Consider the following 22,959-nt stretch of genomic DNA (forward strand, 5'->3'; position numbering starts at 1 on the left):
TTGTTCCCCTTCAGTGAAAGAAGAATCCAAGCAATATGGGAGAAAAAGCTAATTAGCCTCCTGTCCCTGGAATTGTCCAGTCAGGAAACAGCAGTGACTTCCCTATGATGGGGAAAAGGAAATTTGTATTTGGCAGAAATTTAGACTAGAGGAGCTTTATTTTCTCTTCCAAGCCCAAAATTGTATGATTATTCTCTGTTTCTCTTCTAATTTAGAAAAGAGGATCCTGATGTCCAGGAAGCACCTCTAGCAAGTACTACATTAGCAAAGGGATAAACTCAGAGTTCTCGGAGCCTAAGAAATGATGTCTGCCCAAATCCTGTACAGCAATGCTTTGAAATGAGTTTTCTTTCTTGAGCGTCTCCTTCAGATCTAACCCTCAGGTCCCAAACAAAGACTCCTCACCTTTCACAGAAGCCAAAGAAGTGGCCGTGTTATTTCCGTGTGTGTACGTGCACGCACATCTGTATATTCCGAGCTAACATGCGATCATTTTTCAAACGCTTGAGGGAGTCCACCTGATAGGCCAATGCAATATTAGAACCTACTCTATTTTATTTTATTTGGGCCATTGATTTTACTCAAACTAGGATTTGATCTTTAATATGTAATGCATTCCTCGAAAATCGTATACCATTTCTTTTGGGAAAAACTAAGTGGAAAGGTTTCTTGATTTACCAAAAAAAAAAAAAAAATGGAAAAAAGCTATCAAAACAACATGAGACTAAAAAATACTTCATCCTTTCACAGACCGGTTGGAGGAAAAAACACAAAAGTGCTTAGAAGAAGGGACACTGCTGAAGGAGTCAGAGGTATAGGTTCAAATCATTGCTCAAGCAGTAACTCTGAGTGTAACCATGAGCATGGCTTTCTTCTCTGAGTCTATTTCTCAACTGAAATCATAGAGTTTGACAAGTGACATCTAAGATTCCTCATTGTTTTAATATCCTATGATCATGTGATTGTCTCTCCCCCCAACCCTACCTATTGTCTGGTTTTAATTAGCTTGAATTTATTCAGAATGAAAGAAGCCATATGAATAAGACAGCTGTGACATAGTGTCCCCATCTCTGTGTGAGTGAACCGAAAGAACCACAAGGAATTAGGCATACAGAGGGGAGAAATCTTAACCGAAGAAATATCTTCTTTATCTATGTCCATTTCCTCCCACAAGGAAAAATGGCAGTGTCGGTTGTACATTACATATATCTCTCTTTCTTTTTAGTGTTTAATCTTAGCACCTGCACAGCAGAGATCTTTACAATTCATTGCATATGCTCTCCCCTTTCTCCCCCCTCCATACAGCACCTGAGGCCTACGAAGCAACTCCCTCAAAGCTCCACAAAAGGCTGAGACCCTTCTTCATGACAGAGTATAGAAATAACAAACATGCCCAACAGTTTTATACAGTTGCTAGAACGTTTGTTTCCAACAAATGAAGGCTTTCCTTCTTTTCTTTGAATATTAATTACATTTTACAAATTGTTGTGTGTTTTTTGTTTTGCTTGGTTCTGTTCTGTTGTGTTTGTACAACAAAAAGGGAAAATCCATGGCAAGTGTCTCGGCTTAACAGAGTTTGGCTGTCATCTGGTCCGACTGTTTGAGGATCTCGGTGTTGTAGAGGTCCAAGGCATGGTTCACCCTGATGATCTCGCTGTTGGTCAGTTTCAGGCGATGTTTCAGCATACAAGAGAACAAGTCCAGCTGCGGCTTCCCTGGGGCCACAGGAGGGGCCAGGCGATTAATTCGGTCCCGAATATCCAACAAGAGGAGCATCACCGAAGAAGAGGAATAGAACTGGCCGCCTTGTGTGTAGGACTGGTTGACCTGCTGAACCGCGCTGCGAAGGAGATCAGCGTTGAACCTCAGGCTGTACCCAAACACCTGCACATCCGAGATCTTGATGTAGAATTGCCGCTTGGAAGGATCGGACAGGTCCACCGGGCCCTGGCCAGTCTCATTACGCAGTAAGGTAGGTAGCCGAGTCCGACTACGTAGGTAGATGTGGACCGTCTCAAAAAACGTTTTCCACCGATTGCCCAGCAAGAGTGTCCAGTTGTAGCACTGGCTGTTTTGGAGGCGAATCTTCTCCCAACGCGGGTAGCCAAATTCGCCGAAGGGCATGTTCCAGCCCTCAGAGTGACTCCCGCTGAAGGGGTTGACATAGACAAAGAACATGGGGTCCAGGCTGCTGTTGCGCATCTGGCAGATGCGCATGGACATGCCGATCACCATGTGGATAAAATCCATGCGGTTTTTGTTGCTCTTGAGAGTAAGAGACATGCGCTTGCGCCACCGGGGGTCAAAGAAGGTGTCGAGGCGGATTTCGTTGCTGATGAAAGTGGTATGGACATAGAGGCGTGAGTCCATCTTCTGCAACAGGTACTTCAGCTCCAGGTCCTGGAAGTCCAGGTCGGTCTCAAAGCTGATGAACTGCTCGCTCCGCTCCGAGTCCACATTTTGTGGTTCGCAACGGCCTCGGTACAGCTTGTAGCCCTTGTTGCAGGAGCCACAAAGTGAGATGTTAGCCAGGCTGCACATGGCACAGCTGTTGTTCCCTCCTATGATGCAGGGGATGGGACGCTGGCACAACGTGGTGCTGCCATGGCACACACAGCTCCTCTGGCTCTCCAGGAAGGTTCCCCAAAAACCATTCTCATTGCAGTAGAGAAGTGACTGGACCCTTGCAAGCCACTGCTGAATTGTCCTGGAGGATAGAGGGAAAATGGAGAATGTTAACCACCATAGGCAGGGCTGTGGGTTATCCTTATCCAACTTACAATGCCAATTGCTACTGTTCAAAGGATGAATGGAATGGGTGGAGAGTTATAAAAAGAAAGGCACTGAATTTAAGTTGTAAGAAGTATATTATAGTTCCCTGTAATACCTCATACCAGCTGTATGACATTGGGCTTTACCCTTCTAGCATTCAATTTCTTCATTTGTAAAGGGGTTGGAATAAATGTTCTTTGAGGTCCTTCCAACTCCATTATATATTAGCTCCAAAGAAGTCTGATGGAGGAAATTAAGGTGCCTGAACTCAAATACCCCTGCCTGATGACCGCAAAGTGTAGAAAACCAGCAATGGAAATTAACCCCCATCAGATGTTTCAATCTCCTTCACAGATTCCTTCAGTGACGTTATATAACATCCAACAACTGTAAAGAAGCAGGTTATATTTTATAATACTCTAGAGATCACAAAGTGCTTCCATATTATCTTATATGATCCTCACAGTGGCTTTTCAAAACATGTCAGAAAGATGTTATTTCTCCCATTTTTCCAGATCTCCAAACTCTCAATTCAATGGGGTTTCTATTACAACATGCATCTGTAGGTCTCTTTCCCCACCAACTCTCAAGACTATAAACGATACTCAAGCCTGTGCCCAGATTCCAATCACTGAAGCATTCCAATGAAGACAGATCCCCAATCAGATGAAAAGCAACAGAAGAACAGGTAAAAATATGTAAGATAGTTAACTCAGAGGCCTCTCATCTTTCCTTGTTTCTGTGCACATCACCTCTTGGCCATCTTCTGTTGCTATGACTAATGCCTTACATGTGCCTAGCGCTTTTTACCCTGCACAGGGCACATTTGCTCCAGTTTTCTCACTTGAGCCTCACAACACCACCCTGAAAATTGCTTGGGACTTGAGGTCAGTCAGAGATTGCCTAAGTCCTTGCTCCTTCACGGAGGGCAGACTCCTTTACCATCCTAATCATCTCTACCACACACAGCTGTTGTGAGATTATATGAATTTTATATGTGAAGGCTTAGCCTCAAACTTGGCAGGTATTAAGGACACAATGAATGTTACCACTTGTTATTACTTTAAGGGGACTATCGGTTCCATTTTATAGATGTGGCAACTGAAGGTCAGAAGTGAAATGATGAACTCAAAGTCATACAACTAGTAAGTAGAGAAGACTCCTGGCTCATAATTATGCATTATATGTCAAGCAAGAATCGAGAAAATATTTTTTTAAGACTGCAATGTGCTATGGTGATGTTGATGGTAATGATGATGGTGGTGGCTCAGGAAACATGATCCCCATTTTGCACAGTTGGTAATAGAAGCCCTTTTGCATTGTACAGCCTGTGGTATGAAGTATTAGCAATCCATCCATTCCATCATTTCCATTGCTGAGCCATAGTTGCTCAGCCCAAGAGCTTAGGGGTAGGTGGTAGAGCCTAATGTGAAAGGCATGGACATTAGCCCAAGCCAAACTGAGTTCAAAGTTTAGTTCTGGTACTAGGAACAAGACATTCCATCTCTCTAAGCCTTAGTATTCATATCAAAAATGAGGTTAATAAAGTCCATTCTATGTAGCTGGTGAGAGGATTCAGTGAGATAATACATTTGAAGAGCTCAGCACAGAGCCTGGTGTAGAGCAGTTATTAAGAAGGTAATAAGTATTCTTTTCTTAGAGAATAAGCTATTCCTTTGAACGTATTGAGACACTCTCAGGGATTTCGCTATCTCCGTGAGTTTGTGGGAAACCATTTTGGTATACAGGACATTTGAAAATGGATACTGTTGAAATGACTTCCCAGAATGCTTTTCTTTAAATGAGTTGCTTATCAGCTGAGGGAAAATGGAGGAATAATTAGTACACTCACTCCTAGAGATTGCTCTGCTTTTTAAATCCCCAGTACCACCCCTGACAATAAAACTTCCCCATACAACACCCTGTACCAAACCCCCTGGCTTCTTTGTCTACTTCTTTGTCCCCTCCAGGCTCTGGGCCTTGAGAGGGCCAGGCCTCCTACCCTGCTGAACACCTAGCCCAGAGTCTGGCTCTTTAAATGTTTACTCAACAAATGAATGTTTGCTGGATGAACGAACAAAGAAAAATTAATATTATTCTTATTTTTCATTAAAAGAAAACACAATTTTCCCTCCCCCCTGGGACTGCAGTATTAGTTTTAGATACCATCTACCCACACGAGCCCAGTCTCCCCAGCCTGCTTCATGAGACCAATCCCATTTCAGCCTGGAGAACAGCAGCAGGCCCGGCCTTCAGAACACGGAGCTGGAATAATAATAAGCTACGCAGCTCCCACCTCCCCAACCAGAACATTGACTGAATATTGGGTATGAGTCATCTGATATTTTCGTGAGCCGCAGGGGCCCTCCACAAGTCTCTGATTGCACGGTTCCATCTGACAAGAGCGCCATTTCAAAATGACTCTTTCAAATGGCCCACACTTGCCCCTGTCACTCACTCTCCAAGTGACAGGACAGTACCCCATTTAGAGTTCCTCTGTTCCCATCTGCAAGGCACTCTATAACCCCGTAGAGCGCCCCCTTTTTCGTGTCTCATCATTGGGGCTCTTTGTGAGGACCGCAGCCCCCTCTCCTTGGATCAATGCATCATTGTGGCTGAACTCTCAGAACCCTCGGTGGGGGAAATAAAAAGATGCAAGTTCCTGGTGATGCTGCCACAAGCGACAGGGCTTGTGACACATTAGGATTCTGGCCCTGTCGAGCAGGAGGGATTGGGGACAGAGGCCCTCTGAGCAGCATTAGCGAGAGGCATGGCACCTGCATCTCCTGACCTCAGAATAATCATGAGGTTGTGGGCTGTATCAAAGAAGGCATTAACAGTACAGCAAGAGGACTCAGAAAGGGGGCGGTGTGCAGAGGCGGGGCGGGGGGGGGCAGGGAGGGCAGGGCCAGGAAAGAGGAAAGAGAAAATGGAGGAAAAGGGTGGAGCATGGGGCAAGGGTGGTAAGAGAGGAGAAAAAGACCTGGTGGGGGAGATGGTGGGGAAGAGATGGAGCCTGGCCTAGATGAGCAGACAGGCTGATGCAGGAGGAGGCCCTGAGGGGTGAGAATGTGGCAGGATGAAATTAGAGTGAGCAGGACAGAAATGAGGAAATTCAGCCAAGTCTTCACATGTCATAACTCATAGCTACACAGATTGCGGGTGCTGGATGGGCCGTTTTGGGGCAAGTCACCCACCTCTCTCCTTTTCTGGAGAGGCAGAGGGTAAGTTTGAGAGGGTCAGTGGACTTTCCTTTGCTTTCCCATACTTCATTTGGAAGAGAGGAGTAAAACCAGAGGAAAAAAAAAGCACATTCCTACCTTTTTTTTTTTTTTTAACCCCAGGAACTTTTAATAAGAGAACTTGCCTCAATCAGGACCATCTCCTATACCTTCTCCATCTCCATCCCTGAGTAGTAATCACTGATTTCAGAAATCCTACAAGGTTGAACGCAAACCCTGGTGGTGTAGTGGTTAAGAGCTATATCTGCTAACCAAAAGGTTGACAGTTCGAATCCACCAGGTGCTCCTTGGAAACTCTATAGGGCAGTTCTACCCTGTCCTACTATGAGTTGGAATCGACTCGACGGCAACAGGTTTTTTTTTTTTTTTGCAAGGTTGAATTGCAGGCAGCACTCTAAGCAAGCCAAAGAAATCAGTGGCTTACAACTGTTGAGCACCCAGGGGTGTATTATCCAACAGGCAAGGTAAGCATACTGTCCACTTTGCTTACCAGATTATCTGAAGTGAACAATTTCATATTTTTATTTTTTGGTTTTATTATATATATATACATATATATACACTTTTTTTTTTCTTTACCACATTAAAGATTCTGCTTCTAGGTATGGCTGGTGTCTGTCTCTCTCCAAACTCCACAGCACCTTCCCATGGAATCAAGTCCTTTTTTCAAATTTACAGTCCCTGACAGGGACAGATTACCTAGTGAGCATAACTTGCTTACTGGTTAATCTGTCCCTGCCTGGTCTACAGCGGGGGCTCACAGGGGTGGGTTACCCAATAAGTAAGGTAAGTATGAGCTTACTAGTGCTTACTTCCTAATCTTTAGTGCACAATTTTGCATCTTTGATGTGGTGAAATCCATGTGACATTGTGCGCTACAGATCAGTAAATAAGCACAAGTAAGCCGGTGCATACCTTGCTTATTGAGTAATCCGGCCCTGACCAGGCATTGGTTGTGCTGGAGGCTCTTCATACGGTCTCTTTGAATAGCGTGTGTAACTAACAAGTGTCACAGATGAAGATAATGAGGACTCGAGAAGTGAGCTAACTTGTCTGGGATGATGAAGTTATTCCACATGCAAATACTAGACTCTACCATCGGTGCACTTTTCTGCTGAGTACCATAATGCAAAATTATAATGATAAGGGAAGCCAGAAGAAGGAAGCAGTCCTCAAGAAGAGAAAGAAATTGAGATAATAGAAAAATACTGAAAGTTTGAGCACGTGAAGGGCCTATTATCACATTCTGTGCTTCCTCTGGACCTGCCAGGATCCCTACCCTCCATTCACAGTTAATTGGAGCTCACCAACAAGTGCACAAGGAGAGGCTGGGGACCAGGGGTAGGAGGGACTGCGATCTATAAATACCACTTCCCAGGCTAGCTGGTGACAGCCTGCCTCAACCCTGGCAACAGAGGAGCTGGCTTATTAGGCCTGCTCCAGAGGGGAGGGTCTCACAAAGGACAGAAAGCCCCACTGCAAGGCAGTGAGGTCCATGTTTTAAAATGCTTTTCTCAGTCCCTGAGGAGCCAAAGCATCTTCCATTTGCAGCCAAAGCTGAACTCCAATATGTTCAAATCAGCATCTTTCTGTTGGATGAGATTTCAACTCGTTCTGATGGTGGGCCGGAGGGAGGAACAGAACGAGGACAGACGGAAGGGGGCAAAGATGCATTTACATTTCAAGCTGGAAAATCCAGAAGTCAATTGGCAGACACCATAGAGGCTCCAAATGAAGCGGTTTGGACAATAGAAGCAGAAAACCTTCAAGAAGAAGCCTTGGAAATGTTGAGCCCTCCTCCTCATGTTTAGCCCCGGGAAGTTGAGGATCAGTGCTTCTTGAGTGCTTACCATATCATGGTGGTTGGCCTTTTATCCGCCCATCCAATCCATGAGCTCGGTCTTCCTCGTGATTCCATTCTGCCAACAAAAGCACTGAAGACCAGAGAAGGTCTGTGATTCTTCTAAGGTTGCACAGCATGGAAGTAGTAGGCCAGAGGTCAAACTTTCTGGATCCAAAGCCAGTGCTTCCTCAATTACTTTGCTGTACATTTCCTACCCTCTAAAACCCACACTGCAGGAGAAGCCAGGCTCAGAGCCATGGAGACACCTAAGTGGTCCCCTGCAGGCTCTGTCTTTGCTCAGCCAGGATGTTCTGGTGACCTGACAGGTCTCCCGGTGACACAGCATGGAGTTGCTCATCATTTGGAGGACAGAGGCTCTGCCACCCAGAGCTACCCATCAGTGCTTTCAAAGGCACACATCTCCCTCTCAGAACTGCCCGGGTAGGGAGCCCGGGCTAGGATTCCTAATTCAAGCAAACTCCCTGCTGATTTTAATTGGAGGTTTTGCCTAAGATAGGCATGCTGTGCCAGGCCAGTGGCATTTTAGGGAAGATCACACAAATTGAATGCCAAGGAAAGAGCAGGGGAAAGGTCTAGGCTAAAACAGAAAGCGATAATCCATAACTCTCATTTTCCTAACAGGAGTGTTTATTTAAATGGAGAGGAAATGGAAAAAAAAAAAAATGAAACTGGAGTTCCGAATTATTCTTTTATTTATGGCCCATGCTTCTTCCTTGGCATTTCTTTGACATGGTAATAGGTGTCTGAGTAATTCAGTGAGACTCCACAAAATGTATATTCCATAGAGCACAGACTAGACTGGGATGACAAACAGTTGTTTTTAGGTTTCTGATGATGGGCTTTTTTCTTTTTTTTTTTTTTGGTTATGCTATGTGTCTGTGTGTGTTTTCAAGGAATGGTGCTGATAAAAGATGAATATGTCAATGTTGCCAGAATGGCTGGGGGCTCAACTGAAAGGAGCCTTGGTTTATGGATGTGCTAGTATGAATTACAACGGGCCATCAGACCCCTCTGTGTTCATCATTTTGCCCAGCTACATATTCGGCTTTTAATCATTCCCTTCTTGGAGTTCCTATAATTGTTTTAATAATATATTTTCTTTTTTTTTCTCTCAGTTCTTCATGTGATTTCAGATCCTTGTTCACTGGCTAATAACAATAAAGAAGGAAAGACCCAAAGAAGAATTTCATAGTCCCTTGCCATGCTGAAGATATCTCTCCCAGTTTGAAACTGCTGAGTGAAGGCCATAGATCTTACTTGTGGGGAGCAGGGACGAGGGTAGAAGAAGGAATAAAGAGAGCAGCAATGCAAAATTCCAATGGGGTCTTTAAAATTAGGTTGTCAGGAGCTTAATTGGGGAGGATTATGAAACAATTTTTGCAATTACACAGTCTGTGTCTGGAAGAAGGTGACAGGCAACATCAGCTGCATATTCAAATTCAGCGTTTTGCTTTGGGTGTTGGATGCTCTGGAGACAAGGGAAGGAAAAAGCCAGCAGTCTCCATAGAGCTGACAGAGGGCCAAAAGCAGCAATGCATTCCCAGGTGGAAGACTGAAAGAGTGGTTCGTTCTTCCTGGGAGGTTGTCAGGCTGGATTATGAGAGACTCTCAGAGCAAAAGGTTATGAAGTAAGCAGGGGCAGCCATCATCTGTCCATCAGTGGAGGCTTGCATGCTCAACAGGTTTCAGAGGAGCTTCCAGACAAAGATGGGCTAGGAAGAAAGGCCTGGTGATCTGCTTCCAAAAATCAGCCATTGAAAATCCTATGGATCACAATGGTCCAATCAGCAATTGATTGTGAGGATGGTGCAGGGGCCAAGTCAATGACAGCTAACACCAACAACTGAGTCTAATATGCCTTAACATTAACCAAACCAAAAACACCAAACCCATTGTCGTTGAGTTGATTCCAACTCATAGTGACCCTACAGAATTTCCAAGGAGAGGCTGGTGGAGTCGAACTGCCAACCTTTTGGTTACCAGCTGAGCTCTGAACTGCTGTGTGCCACCAGGGCTTTAACCCTACAGTACAATAATGGCCATCTAGATCAATAATGTGCAGAGTGAGCTGGGGTGACCACAGGCTTAGGAGCAGGTTAAGTAAACACTGGACCTGTTCTACCACCTACCTGTTATTTGACTTTGGATAAGTCACTTGACTTCTCTGACCCTCAGCTATCTTATCTGTCAGGTTGGAAAGATAATATTTACCTTGCACTTTGTCTTTAGACTTAGAAATGAATATGTAAAGACCCTGAGAGGTGTTCAGCGAAAGGAAGTTACGTCTGACCATTAACCATTATTGTTACTGAGGCAAAGAATAACCATATTTTACAAATGTTTCAGGTAAAAATATTGCTGTCAGTTATCAGATCAGCCCAGTTGATTATACCCTAGTACTCTACTCTCACTTGTTACTCACCCTCCTCAGTTCTAATGAACGCTGTCATCATGATGCTTGGAGAAGAAAGGGCTAGATGTGGGCTTGGGAGTCAGGAAAGCTTGGCTATTGAATCACAGCTCTGCTATTCATTATTTGACCTTGAGCTAATTGCTTGTCCTTTATAAGTTTCAGTTTTTTCAACCACAGAATGGAATAATAACACAGTCCTTATAGTTGTTTCAAGGTTCAGATAAGATAATACATGTAAAGCATCTAACAAATAGTAGGTACACACTGGCTCTCATGAAAGCAAACTTGTGTTCCTCTTGGGCTCACACAGCAAAAGGTTCCTCTGAAATCAATAATTACAGATTTTAAAATCCAGGGAAAGAATTCAATAAACACTGCTGGGTGAGTTGAATATTATTGTTAAAAAAAAAAAAAGGAATCTTGATGCTTAATTTCTTCTGTATCCCCCCAAATCAGTAACAGATGGATTGCAAATCTAAATGTGAAGGGTTGTTGTTATTGTGTGCCATTAAGTCAATTCTGACCCACAGTGACCTTGTAGGACAGAACAGAACTGCCCCATAGGGTTTCCTAGGCCCTAATCTTTATGGGAGCAGATCGGTAGGTTTTTTTCTCTCACAGAGCCACTGGTGCGTTCGAACTGCTGACCATTCGATTAACAGCCAAGTATTTAACCACTGCACTATTAGGGCTCCTATGTGAAGAGTAAAAACCAAAACCAAACCCACCGCCATCAAATCGATTCCAACTCCTAACAACCCTAAAAGACAGAGAAGAACTGCTCCATATGGTTTCCAAGGAGTGCCTGGTGGATTCAAACTACTGACTTTTGGTTAGCAGCCATAGCTTTTAGCCACTACGCCACCAGGGTTTCCATGTGAAGAGGAGAACAATAAAAACAACAACAATGACAAAACAGCTTTTAGATCAGGGAAGCATCTTCATCTTCATTGCTCATCATAAAGAAAAAAAAAACTGATTAATAGGGCCGTATTGAGATTAAAACATATCCATCAAAAGATACCATTAAGAGGGTGAAGAGACAGCCCTCAGTAGGAACATACATTTGCAGTACCTCTAGCCAACAAACGATCATATTCATAATACACAAACAACTCCTAGAAATCAGCAAGAAAAATTTATATAGCCAAGATAAAAGGGATAAATGATACGAACAGGCACTTCATAAAAGAGGATATTTGAAAGGCCAATAAGCACATGAAACTTCACTTCATTAGTCATAAGAGTAATGCAAACTAATACCACAATAAAATACTATTGCAGCAGGATGGCTAAAATAAAATAAGAAATAAAAACTAAAAAGATGGAAAACACCAAGTACTGGCAAAGATGTAGACATACCAGAATTTTTATATGATACTGGTGGGAGTGAAAATTGGTTCAGCATGTTTGGAAAACCATAAGTATCTACTAAAATATCTACTAAAACTGAACATATGCATACCCTACATACCAGCAATTCCACTCCTAGCGTGTCCCATACCCATTGTTGTTGAGTCGATTCCAATTCACAGAGACCCTATAGGACACAGTAGAACTGCCCCATAGGGTTTCCAAGACTGTAATCTTTAGAGAAGCCAAATGCCACATCTTTCTCCTTCGGAGTGGCTGGTGGGTCCAAATCAACAATCTTTCAGTTAGCAGCTGAGTGCTTAACCAGTGTGCCACCAGGGCCCCTTCCCCTAGTATATAACTAACAAAAATGCATAAGTAAGTTCACCAGAAGACATGTACAAGTATTATGCATAACGGCTCCGAATTGAAGATTATGCAAATGCCCATCAGCAGAATAGGCTTCTACACACTCAATGGAAAACCTTTCCACCATGAGAATAACTGAATCGCAACTACACAAAACAATATGGAGGAATCTCATAGAAGAATGAAACGGTTAAAGAAGCCAGGGACAAGAGTCCATACTATATAAAAAGAGGCAAAACTGACCTCTGGTGCATGCAGCAGTGAGAAGAGTAGATCCCTTGGGAAGGGGTGGAGAGTGCCCAGAAAGAGGCACATGGAGTGGGGTAGGGAGATATCTACTGCGCTGATAATGCCCTATTTCTTGATTTGGGTAAATTTATATGTGTGAATTCAGTTTGTGAAAATTCATCTTGCTTATAGCATTTATAACCTGTAAAAAACCATTTGCTGTCTGGTCAATTCTGACATGCGGTGACCCCATGTGTGTCAGAGTAGATCTCCAGGCCTTTCTAACGAGGCACCTCTAGGTGGACTGGAACCTCCAATCTTTCCATTAGCAGGTGAGCACTTTATATATTTGTACCAACCAGAGACTCCTATCTTGCTATAAACTCAAAAACCAAACCCATTGCTGTCAAGTTGATTCCAAGTCATAGTGATGACCCTACAGGACAGAACAGAACTGCTCCATAGGATTTCCAGGGCTGCATCTTTAAGGATGCAGACTGCCATATCTTCTTCCCTTGAGTGGCTGATGTGTTCAAACCGCCAACCTTTTGGTTAGCAATGGAATACTTAACCAACCACTGCATCACCAGGGCTCCTTTTTTATCTTGCTCTATACACTTGGGAAACCCTAGTGGCGTAGTGGTTAAGTGCTATGGCTGCTAACCAAAAGGTTGGCAGTTTGAATCTACCAGGTGCTCCTTGGAAACTGTACGGGGCAGTTCTACTGTCCTCTAGGGTCGCTATGCTATGAGTCAGAATCAAGTCGATGGCAGTGGGTGGTGGGTAAATACACTTATGATATTTGCACCTTTCTATATTTTTTATATGTATATAATACTTGCATACAAAATTAACAAAATAAAAAAAAATTGTCTCTTAAACAAACAGAATAATACATTAAGGCAACAATGCATTACATCACTTTCAAACTTTCTAAAGCCCTTTTGTTTTGTTCTCTAATTCTGATCCTCCAATTTTGCTGTCACAGTCTGGGTTGAGAGGTTATCATAAATTTCATCTTAATGATATGAAAAACTGAGGCTCGGAGAGGAGCAGTGCCTTTGTAAAGGTCACCAGAGGTTTGTCACGTCGCTAGGATTGTAACGCACCCACGTGTGAGTGTCTTGGCCTGGTGTGGAGGGTGGGGTAAGAAGGAGAGTTGGGAGGTGGCTCTGAGAGAGGATAAGAAAGAGCTATCCACAGAAATCGTAAGAAGTTAGTTCTATTTCTGACTCAATCCCCTGAGCCTCCAGATTCTATTTTGAACAGGATGCCACTTCTGAGGCAGGGGAAAAAAGAAACTATCTAAAAACTAAAAACAACAAAAAGGGACTAGAGATGCTTATTTTCTTGCCTTACGTCAGTGCAGTGAGTCAACTGCCCTACTTGCTACAAATGCAGAATAGCAAACAGGGATGGGAATGGAGATGTCCGGAGTAGTGAGGGCTTAAATGAATCCCGCAGGTTGTTACTCATGGTGGGGCTCAGCTGCCCACGTACATCGCCCTGCCCCTCGCCCAGACTGGACACCCTCGGGATGCCTTGCTGCAGTGTTCGGCCTCACTGCCTTCTTTCTTTTCCGGTAAATAAAAAAGAAATGCCAAAGATATTCTTAGTTACAAGCTTCATTGCCACAGGGTTGGGGAGGGAGACATTTGTAGGTCTTTGGAGGTCGTTGTGCCAGGTGGCCAGCTGCTCTGAGCTAGCCCAAGTTTATCTGTGGTCTGTAAATTATTTAATAGACACCTCAATGCACCCTCAGAATAGGTCTTTGTCACCCATTTGCAACACCCTGCCCCGAAATACACGCACATATGCAAACAAAAATCATCATCGGGTCAGGGACTCTCAAAGTAGCAATTTACTTTGTGGGGAGCTGCCTGTGGGGTTACCCGCTGCTGTTGAGTTGATTCCGACTCATAGTGACCCTACAGGACAGGGTAGAGCTGCCCCATAGGGTTTCCAAGGGTGTAATCTTTAGGCAAGAAAACTGCCAAATCTTTCTCCTGAGGAGCGGCTGATGTGTTAGAACCGACAACCTTTCAGTTAGCAGCTGAGCTCTTAATCACTGTGCCACAAGAACGCCTTCCTCTGGGGTTAGAATGGCTGAATTTCAGAATCCTAGAGCTAAATAAGGATGATCCATTTTACAGATGGAAAATAGTCCAGAGATGCTCTGCAATTTGTTTGAGGTCACCCAGTAGTGCCTGGAAACCCAGACCCAGAATCTGATCTTCCTCTCTATATAAGGATTATAAAACTGACCCTTCCTTCCCACTCCCACTATTTCCACTACACATATGCCCACTAAGTAATAAAATAGAAGTAGCTTATGGGACAGTTTCTTTCTTTAACCAGCCCCCCACCCCCACCCCCCAAAAATATGCACCTGGGAAGAAGCTAGTAGCCTAAGAGTTAAACCTTAAGATAAATTCACTAAACAAGAATCCTGATTTTCAAGGTTCCAAAAGGTAGTTTTGCATCACAAAATATTTTCCTCACAAGGTCTCCAAAGAATGCACTTCTCTCTATGCTAAAATGGGATATTACTGGAAAAAAACAAGCAAAAACCCCACTACATATGCCAAATGGCCACAGATTCTTTGAGATACAAAGTTGAAGTTCTCTTGAATCTGGACAGGTTCCATGGCTGCTTTGGCCAATATAATAAGGCAGAAGCGATTCATGCAGTTTACGGACCCAGGCCTTAAGAGACTAGCAGCTTCTACCTTCTGTCTTGGAAAATTTCCTTTTGAAACTGTGAGACCCTTTATAAGAAATATGACTACCTTAAGAAGAGACCACATGTGAGAGGCCATGAGACGAGGTGACGTGTGAGAATGGCCCACTTCAGCCCAGTCATCTGGCCATCCCCATCAAGGCACCAGCCATGTAAGCTTTCTTGGAACCTCCAGCCCAGGCCAGGTGCCAGCTGACTCTCAATGAGTGACTCCAGTCAACTTCATGTGGAGCAGAAGAATTGCCCAGCCAAACCTAGAGTAAAATCCTGACCCGCAGATCAAGGGCATAATATAATGATTAGTGTTTTAAGTCCTATGTTTCAGTCAGTTTGGTATGCACCCATAGATTCAGGACACTATATACTATGAACCCAAAAGAGAATTCAGGATATTTCATCCCCATTTTATCACTACCAAGCTATGTTACTATGCTAAGCAGATTCTAAAAATACCACCCCAAAATTCTAGGTACTAATCCCCAAAACTCGTGATTGTGTTCTTTCACATGACACAGTTGACCTAAAGATAGTCTAACCGCATGAGCCCCTTTAAAAGCAGAGAGTTTTCTCTATCTGTTGGCAGAAGAAGTCAAGGAGAGCCCAGGTATGAGAAGGAACCGATATGTCACTGTTTCTTTGAAGACAGAAAGGGCCATGTACAAGGATCTGAGAATGGCCTCTAAGAGTTAAGAGTGACTTCCTGTCAACAACCAGCAAGGAAGTGGGAATCTCAGTCTTGCAACCACAGAAATTGAATTTTTCCAACAACCTCCATGAGCTTGGACGTGGATTCTTCCCCAGGGACTCCACATAAGAGATCAACCTGGCCAACACCTTGATTTCAGCCTGTGACACCTAAGCAGAATGCCATGCCATGCCCAGACTCCTGATCCGTGAAAACCGTGAGGTAATAAATGTGTTTGTTTTGCGCCTTTAAGTTTGTGGTAATTTGTTAAGCCACAACAGAAATCTAGTACAGTTACTTTGACCAAGCCACTTCCTCACTTTGCCTGACTTCACTCTTAAATAAAATGACAGGAAGAAGTTAGATGACCTCTAGGTTCTCTTCTGGCCACAAATGATTTCATAATTTTAGGTCATTTAACTTCCCTGAGCCCCAGGTAAAGCACTGGTGCAGGATCAGTCCTGTACCTCTTCTATTTTATCTGCTAGATTTCAAGCTCTCCATGAACAGGTGCATCACTTGTCTTGTTCACCACTTGACCCCTGTTGTTGTTGTTAGTGGCCATACAGTCAACACCAACTCATGGTGACTCCATGTGATGTGGAGTAGAACTGCTCCATAAAGTTTTCTTGGCTGTTATCTTAACGGCAGATTACCAAGCCTTTTCTTCCGCAGTACCGCTGGGGTGGGTTTGAATCACCAACCTTTAGGTTAGCAGTGGAGCGCAAACAATTTTTTTTTTTTTTAGGGATCTTACTCTACCCCATCGCTAAGATAATGCCTGGCACATTTTAGGTGCTCACTAAGTATTTGCTGGATGAATGGAGAAGATTCAGTATAAATATTAATGTAAATGTTGCTTGACAAAAAAAAAAAAGGACTGTGTATGTGGGTTCACAGCAGAGGGAGCATTGTTTCATAATCTTGGGCCCAAAAAACCAAAACCAAACCCACTGCCATCAAGTCGATTCTGACTCATAGTGACCCTATGGGACAGAACTGCCCCACAGAGTTTCCAAGGAGGACCTGGTGGATTCAAACTGCTGACCTCTTGGTTAGCAGCTGTAGCACTTAACCACTATACCACCAGGGTTTCCTAATCTTGGGCAAGTCACTTAATTTCTGTGAACCTTAGTTTCCTCGCCTCTAAATAGGAGGCTAATCCTTGTTCTAATTGTCCCACAGGCTATTCTAACTATCAGATAAACTCATCACTGAGAAAGCCCTTTGCAAACTTTAAAATAACCTATAAGTATCCGCCTTCGTAATAGTTCACTTTTTAAGGTTAGGAATGTCCCTAAGCCAAATGGGGTAAATTTATTCCCTAATTATACCAAAAGCCTAGCATCTTCCTGCTGTTACTTTGGCAGTTTCTGGTTAGCAGTCAAGCCACCCCTCGGTGGGGTGGTACCTGCAGGGATACAAAGCCACGGGCATCTGCTTAAGCAGCACGTGTTAGGAACTCAGCTCAAAGAAGAACAGTTGAAGGATGAGGATGTCTAGTCACAACCTGCCAGCAAAATCACCACCTGAGGTATTTTACCAAATAATCTAGGTCATGCCCTCTTAATCTGCTGTACATCACTCTCTTCCAAGGCTGTGTTCCTAGTAGCCCAATCCCTCTCTATTTAGGTTTTTTTGTTGTTGTTGTTAATTCAACATTTCCTAAACTTATTCAACCGCAGATACCCCTTACTTTTTTCTCCTTCACATTATTCTTCAGGATTCACTTACTGGAACTTGGTTTTTCTCAGTTCCTACCAAATGTATTCAGTGAGGGAGACTATATTCCTGGTAGTGAGAGGGCTGTTCTCATCCAGGGTTAGTGAGGTCCCTTGGCCAGAGACATCACCTAGGAATTTAAAGCCCACCCTAGACCTACTGCATCAGATACTCTCGGGATGGCACTCAGCAATCTGTTTTAAACGCCTTCTGAGTGCTCCAGTTTGAGAACCATTGCTCTAATCCATAGATCAGCGATAAAGCTCATGTCAACACAAGAGAGAAATATTGGATGCGTTTATACCCAGGAGAGGGAATCCTTCGATTCTCTAGTTTGTCTTACAAATGGTTACCCGAGGACACTTGCTGAACAATGGCTTTCCATCACCTAAATGATAAGATATAAGTTCTACCACTACCTCTATAATTTCACCCCAACACACTGGTCTAACCTTACTTATTTAATAACAATAAGGACAGTTATTGTCAGGTATAATAAGAGTTAATATTCATTCATCATTTACTATATTCTAAGAACCCTCCAGAGTTCTTGGGTGGTACAGTTAATGGACTCAGCTGTTAACGGAAGGGTTAGAGGTTTGAGTCCAACCAGAGGTGCCTTGGAAGAAATGCTTGGTGATCTGCTTCTAAAAAATTAGCCATTGAAAACCTTATGGAGTACATTCTACTCTGATACATATGGGGTCATCATGAGTCAGAATCTACTGCAACTGGCTTTACTAGTTAATAAACCTATGTATATATCTTGGGTAATCCTCACAATAACCCTGTGGGGGAGTTACTGCTATTATCCTCATATTAAAGATAATGGCACTTAGACCCCGAAGACACGGGTACATAGTTTATCAGGACCTAAATCATGGCTGCCTGGTTCCAAAGCCTATGTTCTATATAAATCATGATTTACATGGTCTCTCTGATTTCTGATTTCACATGATTTTCTCTTTCTGGATAAGATTAACCTCAGACCCCATTCTTGCTAAGTACTTGTTACTTTCCTGAATGGAAGACCATTATCTCCACCCCAAGTTCAAAGCTTTATCATCCCTCAGTTCCCATCTCAAATGCTCCCTCACTTCAGTTCAACAAATGCTATGTCATTTTGCGCCAGGCACTCTCCCTGCCACTGGAGACATACTGGTGGGGAAGAAAAACAGGGTTCCTCCCCTCATGGATTCTGTGGTCAGGAAGGGCAATTCTGGGATTAAGCACACAATTGCAAAAGTGCTGAGTGCTAGGAGAAATGCTGTGCAGGATAGGGCAGAAGCATACGGCAGAGGAGGGCAGCCTGGCCCCACGTGTCAGGGCAGCAACCCTGAGACAAACAACAAGAAAAAAAACCAAACCCACTGCCATCGAGTCAATTCCAACTCATAGCGACCCTATAGGACAGAGTAGAAATGCCCTATAGAGTTTGCAAGGAGCGCCTGGCGGATTTGAACTGCCAGCCTCTTGGTTAGCAGTCGTAGCACTTAACCACTATGCCACCAGGGTTTCCATCCCTGAGACACAGGGGTCTAATCTGAAATTTAAAGTCTGAATAGGTGAGCCAAGCAAAGAGGGAAGGGGCATTCTTCAGTCTCCCCAGAAGGAATGTATTTCTCTAACTTCTCTTTTCTTGAAGCATTTGTCTTTACTGCTATTCAAATTTTGTCTATAAAATGGGAAATATAATAGAAACTACCTTGTTTTTTTTTTGGGTTGTGCAAGGGTTAAATGAGTTAAGACACATAAAGCATTTAAAACTGTACCTGGTACATAATAAGTGGTCAATATATGTTAAATGGAGCCCCGGTTGCACAGTGGTTAAGAGCTACGGCTACTAACCAAAAGGTTGGCAGTTTGAATCCACCAGCTGCTCCTTGGAAACCCTATGAGGCAGCTCTACTCTGTCCTATAGGGTTGCTATGAGCTGGAATAGACTCAACAGCAACAGGTATATGTTAAATATTATTATGATTAATTTTTTCTTATTGCATGACCTTGAGCAAGTAGCTCAACTAATAATGGTAAGTTACTAGGAATAAGAGCTATGTCTCAGGAAAAGCTTTTGCAATTAACCTCCACATAAATGACTTGCCACAAAACTGATACTTTCCTTTCCCTCAGATAAATGCAGTACGTGATGCCCACAGCAGACCGAACACTCAAGACTGGTTGGCTGAGCTCCTACGGAGTATGCATGGCTCTGTTCCTACCTAGTAAGAAACACACTTACCAAGATTCAAAACTCTTTATTCTCAGCCCTGTTTATGTCTGTTGTGTTTGTTATTATTGGGAAGGAGATCTGGTGGCACAATGGTTAAGTACTCAGCTGCTAACCGAAAGATCAGTGGTCTGAACTCACCAGCTGCATCACAGGAGGAAGATGTGACAGTCTGCTTCCTTAAAGATTACAGCCTTAGAAACCTTATGGGGCAGTTCTACTGTGCCCTGTAGGGTCACTACGAGCTGGAATCAACTTGATGGCAACAGGTTTGGTTTTTGGTTACTTGCTATTATTATATCACGGAATTAGGAGTAAAACAAATCAACGAAATTTGGGTGTGAGAAAAAAATGAGTTGTTTTTCTCTGTGGAAACTAATTTGCATACTTTGAGAAAATTCTATAAAGACAAGTTGTTGCAAAAAAAATTGCCATCAATTTAAATAACAGCGAGGTAATTGAAAAAGACTAGAGGAGGGGCTGTAAAAACCTAGAAACATTTTGTTTGTTTCTTAAGAGTCCTTAAGATATTGCATCATTTTGCCTAAATGAAAGTTGGAAATATTATACAATTATTGGTATTGGTTTATGCAAGAAAGTCAGCAGAATTTCAAAATAGCAGGATGTACCAACCCTACCCCCAAAAGATTTTGGCCTTACTTCAAAAGGCTGACGAATGAATGTGCATTTATTTGTTTTAAGTTAAAATTAAATGTATTTATGAATGTGCGTGTGGCATGTATACATTTTAGGATCCTCTCCTTTAACTCAACTTTTTCAATTAACTGACAAACTAATCAGTTAACCAGTTGCCCACCAGTCGATTGCATCTCATGGCGATCCCATGTGTGCCAGAGGAGAACCGTGCTCCATAAGGTTTTCAAGGGCTGATTTTCTGGAAGTAGATTGCTAGGCCTTTCTTTCCAGGTGCCTCTGGGTGGACTCCAACCTCCAACCTTTTAGTTTGCAGCCGAGTATGCTAACCGTTTGCACCACCCGGGGACTCTAGTGGTCTCCAATTTTGTCTGATAAGGAGCTTTGTACTTTGACTTCTTAATTTGTGCTAAAGGTGGCATATACGTTCTTTTTTACTTTTCTATTTTAGGTACTATTTTTATCTCCATCATACCAATTAGGATACTGAAACTTGGAAACTTACTACCATTTCAAGGGTACATCATTAGTAAACGGTAGACACACCTTGACCTGTCAGACTCCACAGAGCCTGAGGTCTTAAGTACCTTAAGTTCCACCAACTATCTTTTACATTATTACATATTGTTAGGTTCATGTGTTATCTTCTCTAATGGAGCCATCCAGTTCTTGGAAGTAGAAATGGCATCTTCATCAAATATCTGAGGTCTACTACCACTGTGCTCTTGTTTATATTAATGTTATAGCTCTGAGTTTCTTTACAGGTTATGAAGAGTTTTCACATATATCATATAAGCTGACTAGGACATCAGCTCAGTGGGGTCCTACGCTTATTATCTGGATCATACAGATGCAGAAACAGAGGGCTCAGGTAGGTTTAGAGACTTTTGGAGGTCACACATCTAATCAGTGGCAGAGCAGGGACTGTCAGTTTAATAAACTGAAACTGACTTCAGTTCAATGAAACATAAGAAGTCATATCCCTCTTGCCCACTGCAGGAATCTATGGAGATTCAATCCTAAGGCAAGTAAGTATAGGGTTCGGAGAAAAGAATCAAAACCAGTGTGGATACTAAGGGTCATCAGAACAGAGATAACAATTATCTTGGTGGCCAGAATTCTTCTGCAGACACCAATTAAACACTGCATGGAGCAGAAAATTTGTTAAAAGCTGACATGGGTTCAGGAGCTATGGCCCCAGGATGGGAGCCTGAGGTTGATGCCCCCAAGGGATTTTCATCTAAACAATGCATAATTACATTATGCTTGCCTAAGTCCTCACTTCTGGGTCAAGGCCACGTGAATTTGAGAAGTAAAAATAAACCAAAGACCAAAAGTCATCGGAAAATGCAAATAATTATACCATCCACCCACAAGTTAATCTTCCATAGATCTGCTTTGCCTCACAATACTATAACCTCTAAATAAATCAGAAGCTAGAAGGAGATAAGGGATTTAAAAAAAAAAAAAATCAAATCTAACTGACACTAAGCACCTACTCTCACTATGAGTCAGAATTGACTCAGCAACAATGGATTTGGTTGGTTTGGTTTCTGTGCAAGGAATTTTCTTCTATCTAGTTGAATTTAATAAACCCTGAATGGGCTTATTGATCCTTTTTATTGTCAGGAGCCCTGGTGGCACAGTGGCTAAAGTGCTTGGCTACTAATGGAAAGGTCAGTGGTTTGAACCCACCGGTAGCTCTGTGGGAGAAAGATGTGGCTGTCTGCTTCCATAAAGATTTATAGCCTTGGAAACCCTATGGGGGCAGTTCTACCCAGTTCTATAGTGTGGCTATGAGTTGGAATTGACTCGACGGCAATGAGTTTTTATTTTCAGTAGGGGACATTTCTCAGAATAATAACAGACTTAGCAAGAGGTACTTTCAGGATTTGGATCCAGGTCAGCTGAAGAAGACAAACTCCATTTAAGTTTCCATTTTACCGAATTGCCCAGACTATCAACCTGAGGGTCTGAATTTTAGTCATGATCTCTTCACAAATTCCCTGAGTGACTTTGTACAAGTCACTTGTTTCCTTTGGCCTTAGTTTCACCATCTTTGAATGAGAAAGACAATCCAAACACAAGCAATATATGTAGAAAACCCATAGACTACTTGTATGGTATCAAACCAAAACCAAACCCATTGCCGTGGAGTTGATTCTGACTCATAGCAACCCTATAATGGGACTTAAGTTTTAAAAAATTTTGTCAACATGCCCATTCTGTGTAGAAAATAATGTATTTGTCCATTCATTGAACTAAGTTTCCTGAATAGTTACTGTGTGCTAGGTACTTTGCTAGGAAGTTATAAGGATAAAGTGCTGACTTACCATGTCACAGGGCAGACAGGCATTGACCATATAGATAAGCAAGGGTATACTGGTAGACTGAGATGTGCACTGCAAGTGGGAAGTCAGAGAGCAAGGAAAGCATATAAAACAGGTCCTGAGGCAGCCTTTTGACGCAAGAGACATGTTTCTGAGGAAACAGCAGGTGATCTGAGACTAAAGGATAAATAGAAGCTATTGCAGTGAATAGAGTCCCTGAGTGGTACAAAGGGTTAATGTGCTCACTACAAACCAAAAGGCTAGAGGTTCAAGTCCACCTAGAGGTGCCTGGGAAGAGAGGCCTGGTGATCGACTTCTGAAAAATCAGCCATCGAAAACCCTATGGAGCACGGTTCTACT

At 42.9% G+C, this 22,959-nt stretch overlaps 1 protein-coding gene across 1 annotated transcript in view; it reads right to left on the bottom strand.

Moving 5' to 3' along the window:
* Window positions 1-1,454: 1,454 nt before the first annotated feature.
* BRINP1 (BMP/retinoic acid inducible neural specific 1) overlaps window positions 1,455-22,959 on the bottom strand; it is a 201,244-nt gene continuing 179,739 nt past the window's right edge. The window contains exon 8 of the mRNA XM_049896801.1: window positions 1,455-2,707. Coding sequence (XP_049752758.1) covers window positions 1,567-2,707 — 1,141 coding nt within the window. The 3' untranslated portion in view covers window positions 1,455-1,566. The remainder of the gene's footprint in view (window positions 2,708-22,959) is intronic.

This window comes from Elephas maximus, chromosome 9 (assembly GCF_024166365.1).
Source record: "Elephas maximus indicus isolate mEleMax1 chromosome 9, mEleMax1 primary haplotype, whole genome shotgun sequence".
Lineage (NCBI taxonomy): Eukaryota > Metazoa > Chordata > Mammalia > Proboscidea > Elephantidae > Elephas > Elephas maximus.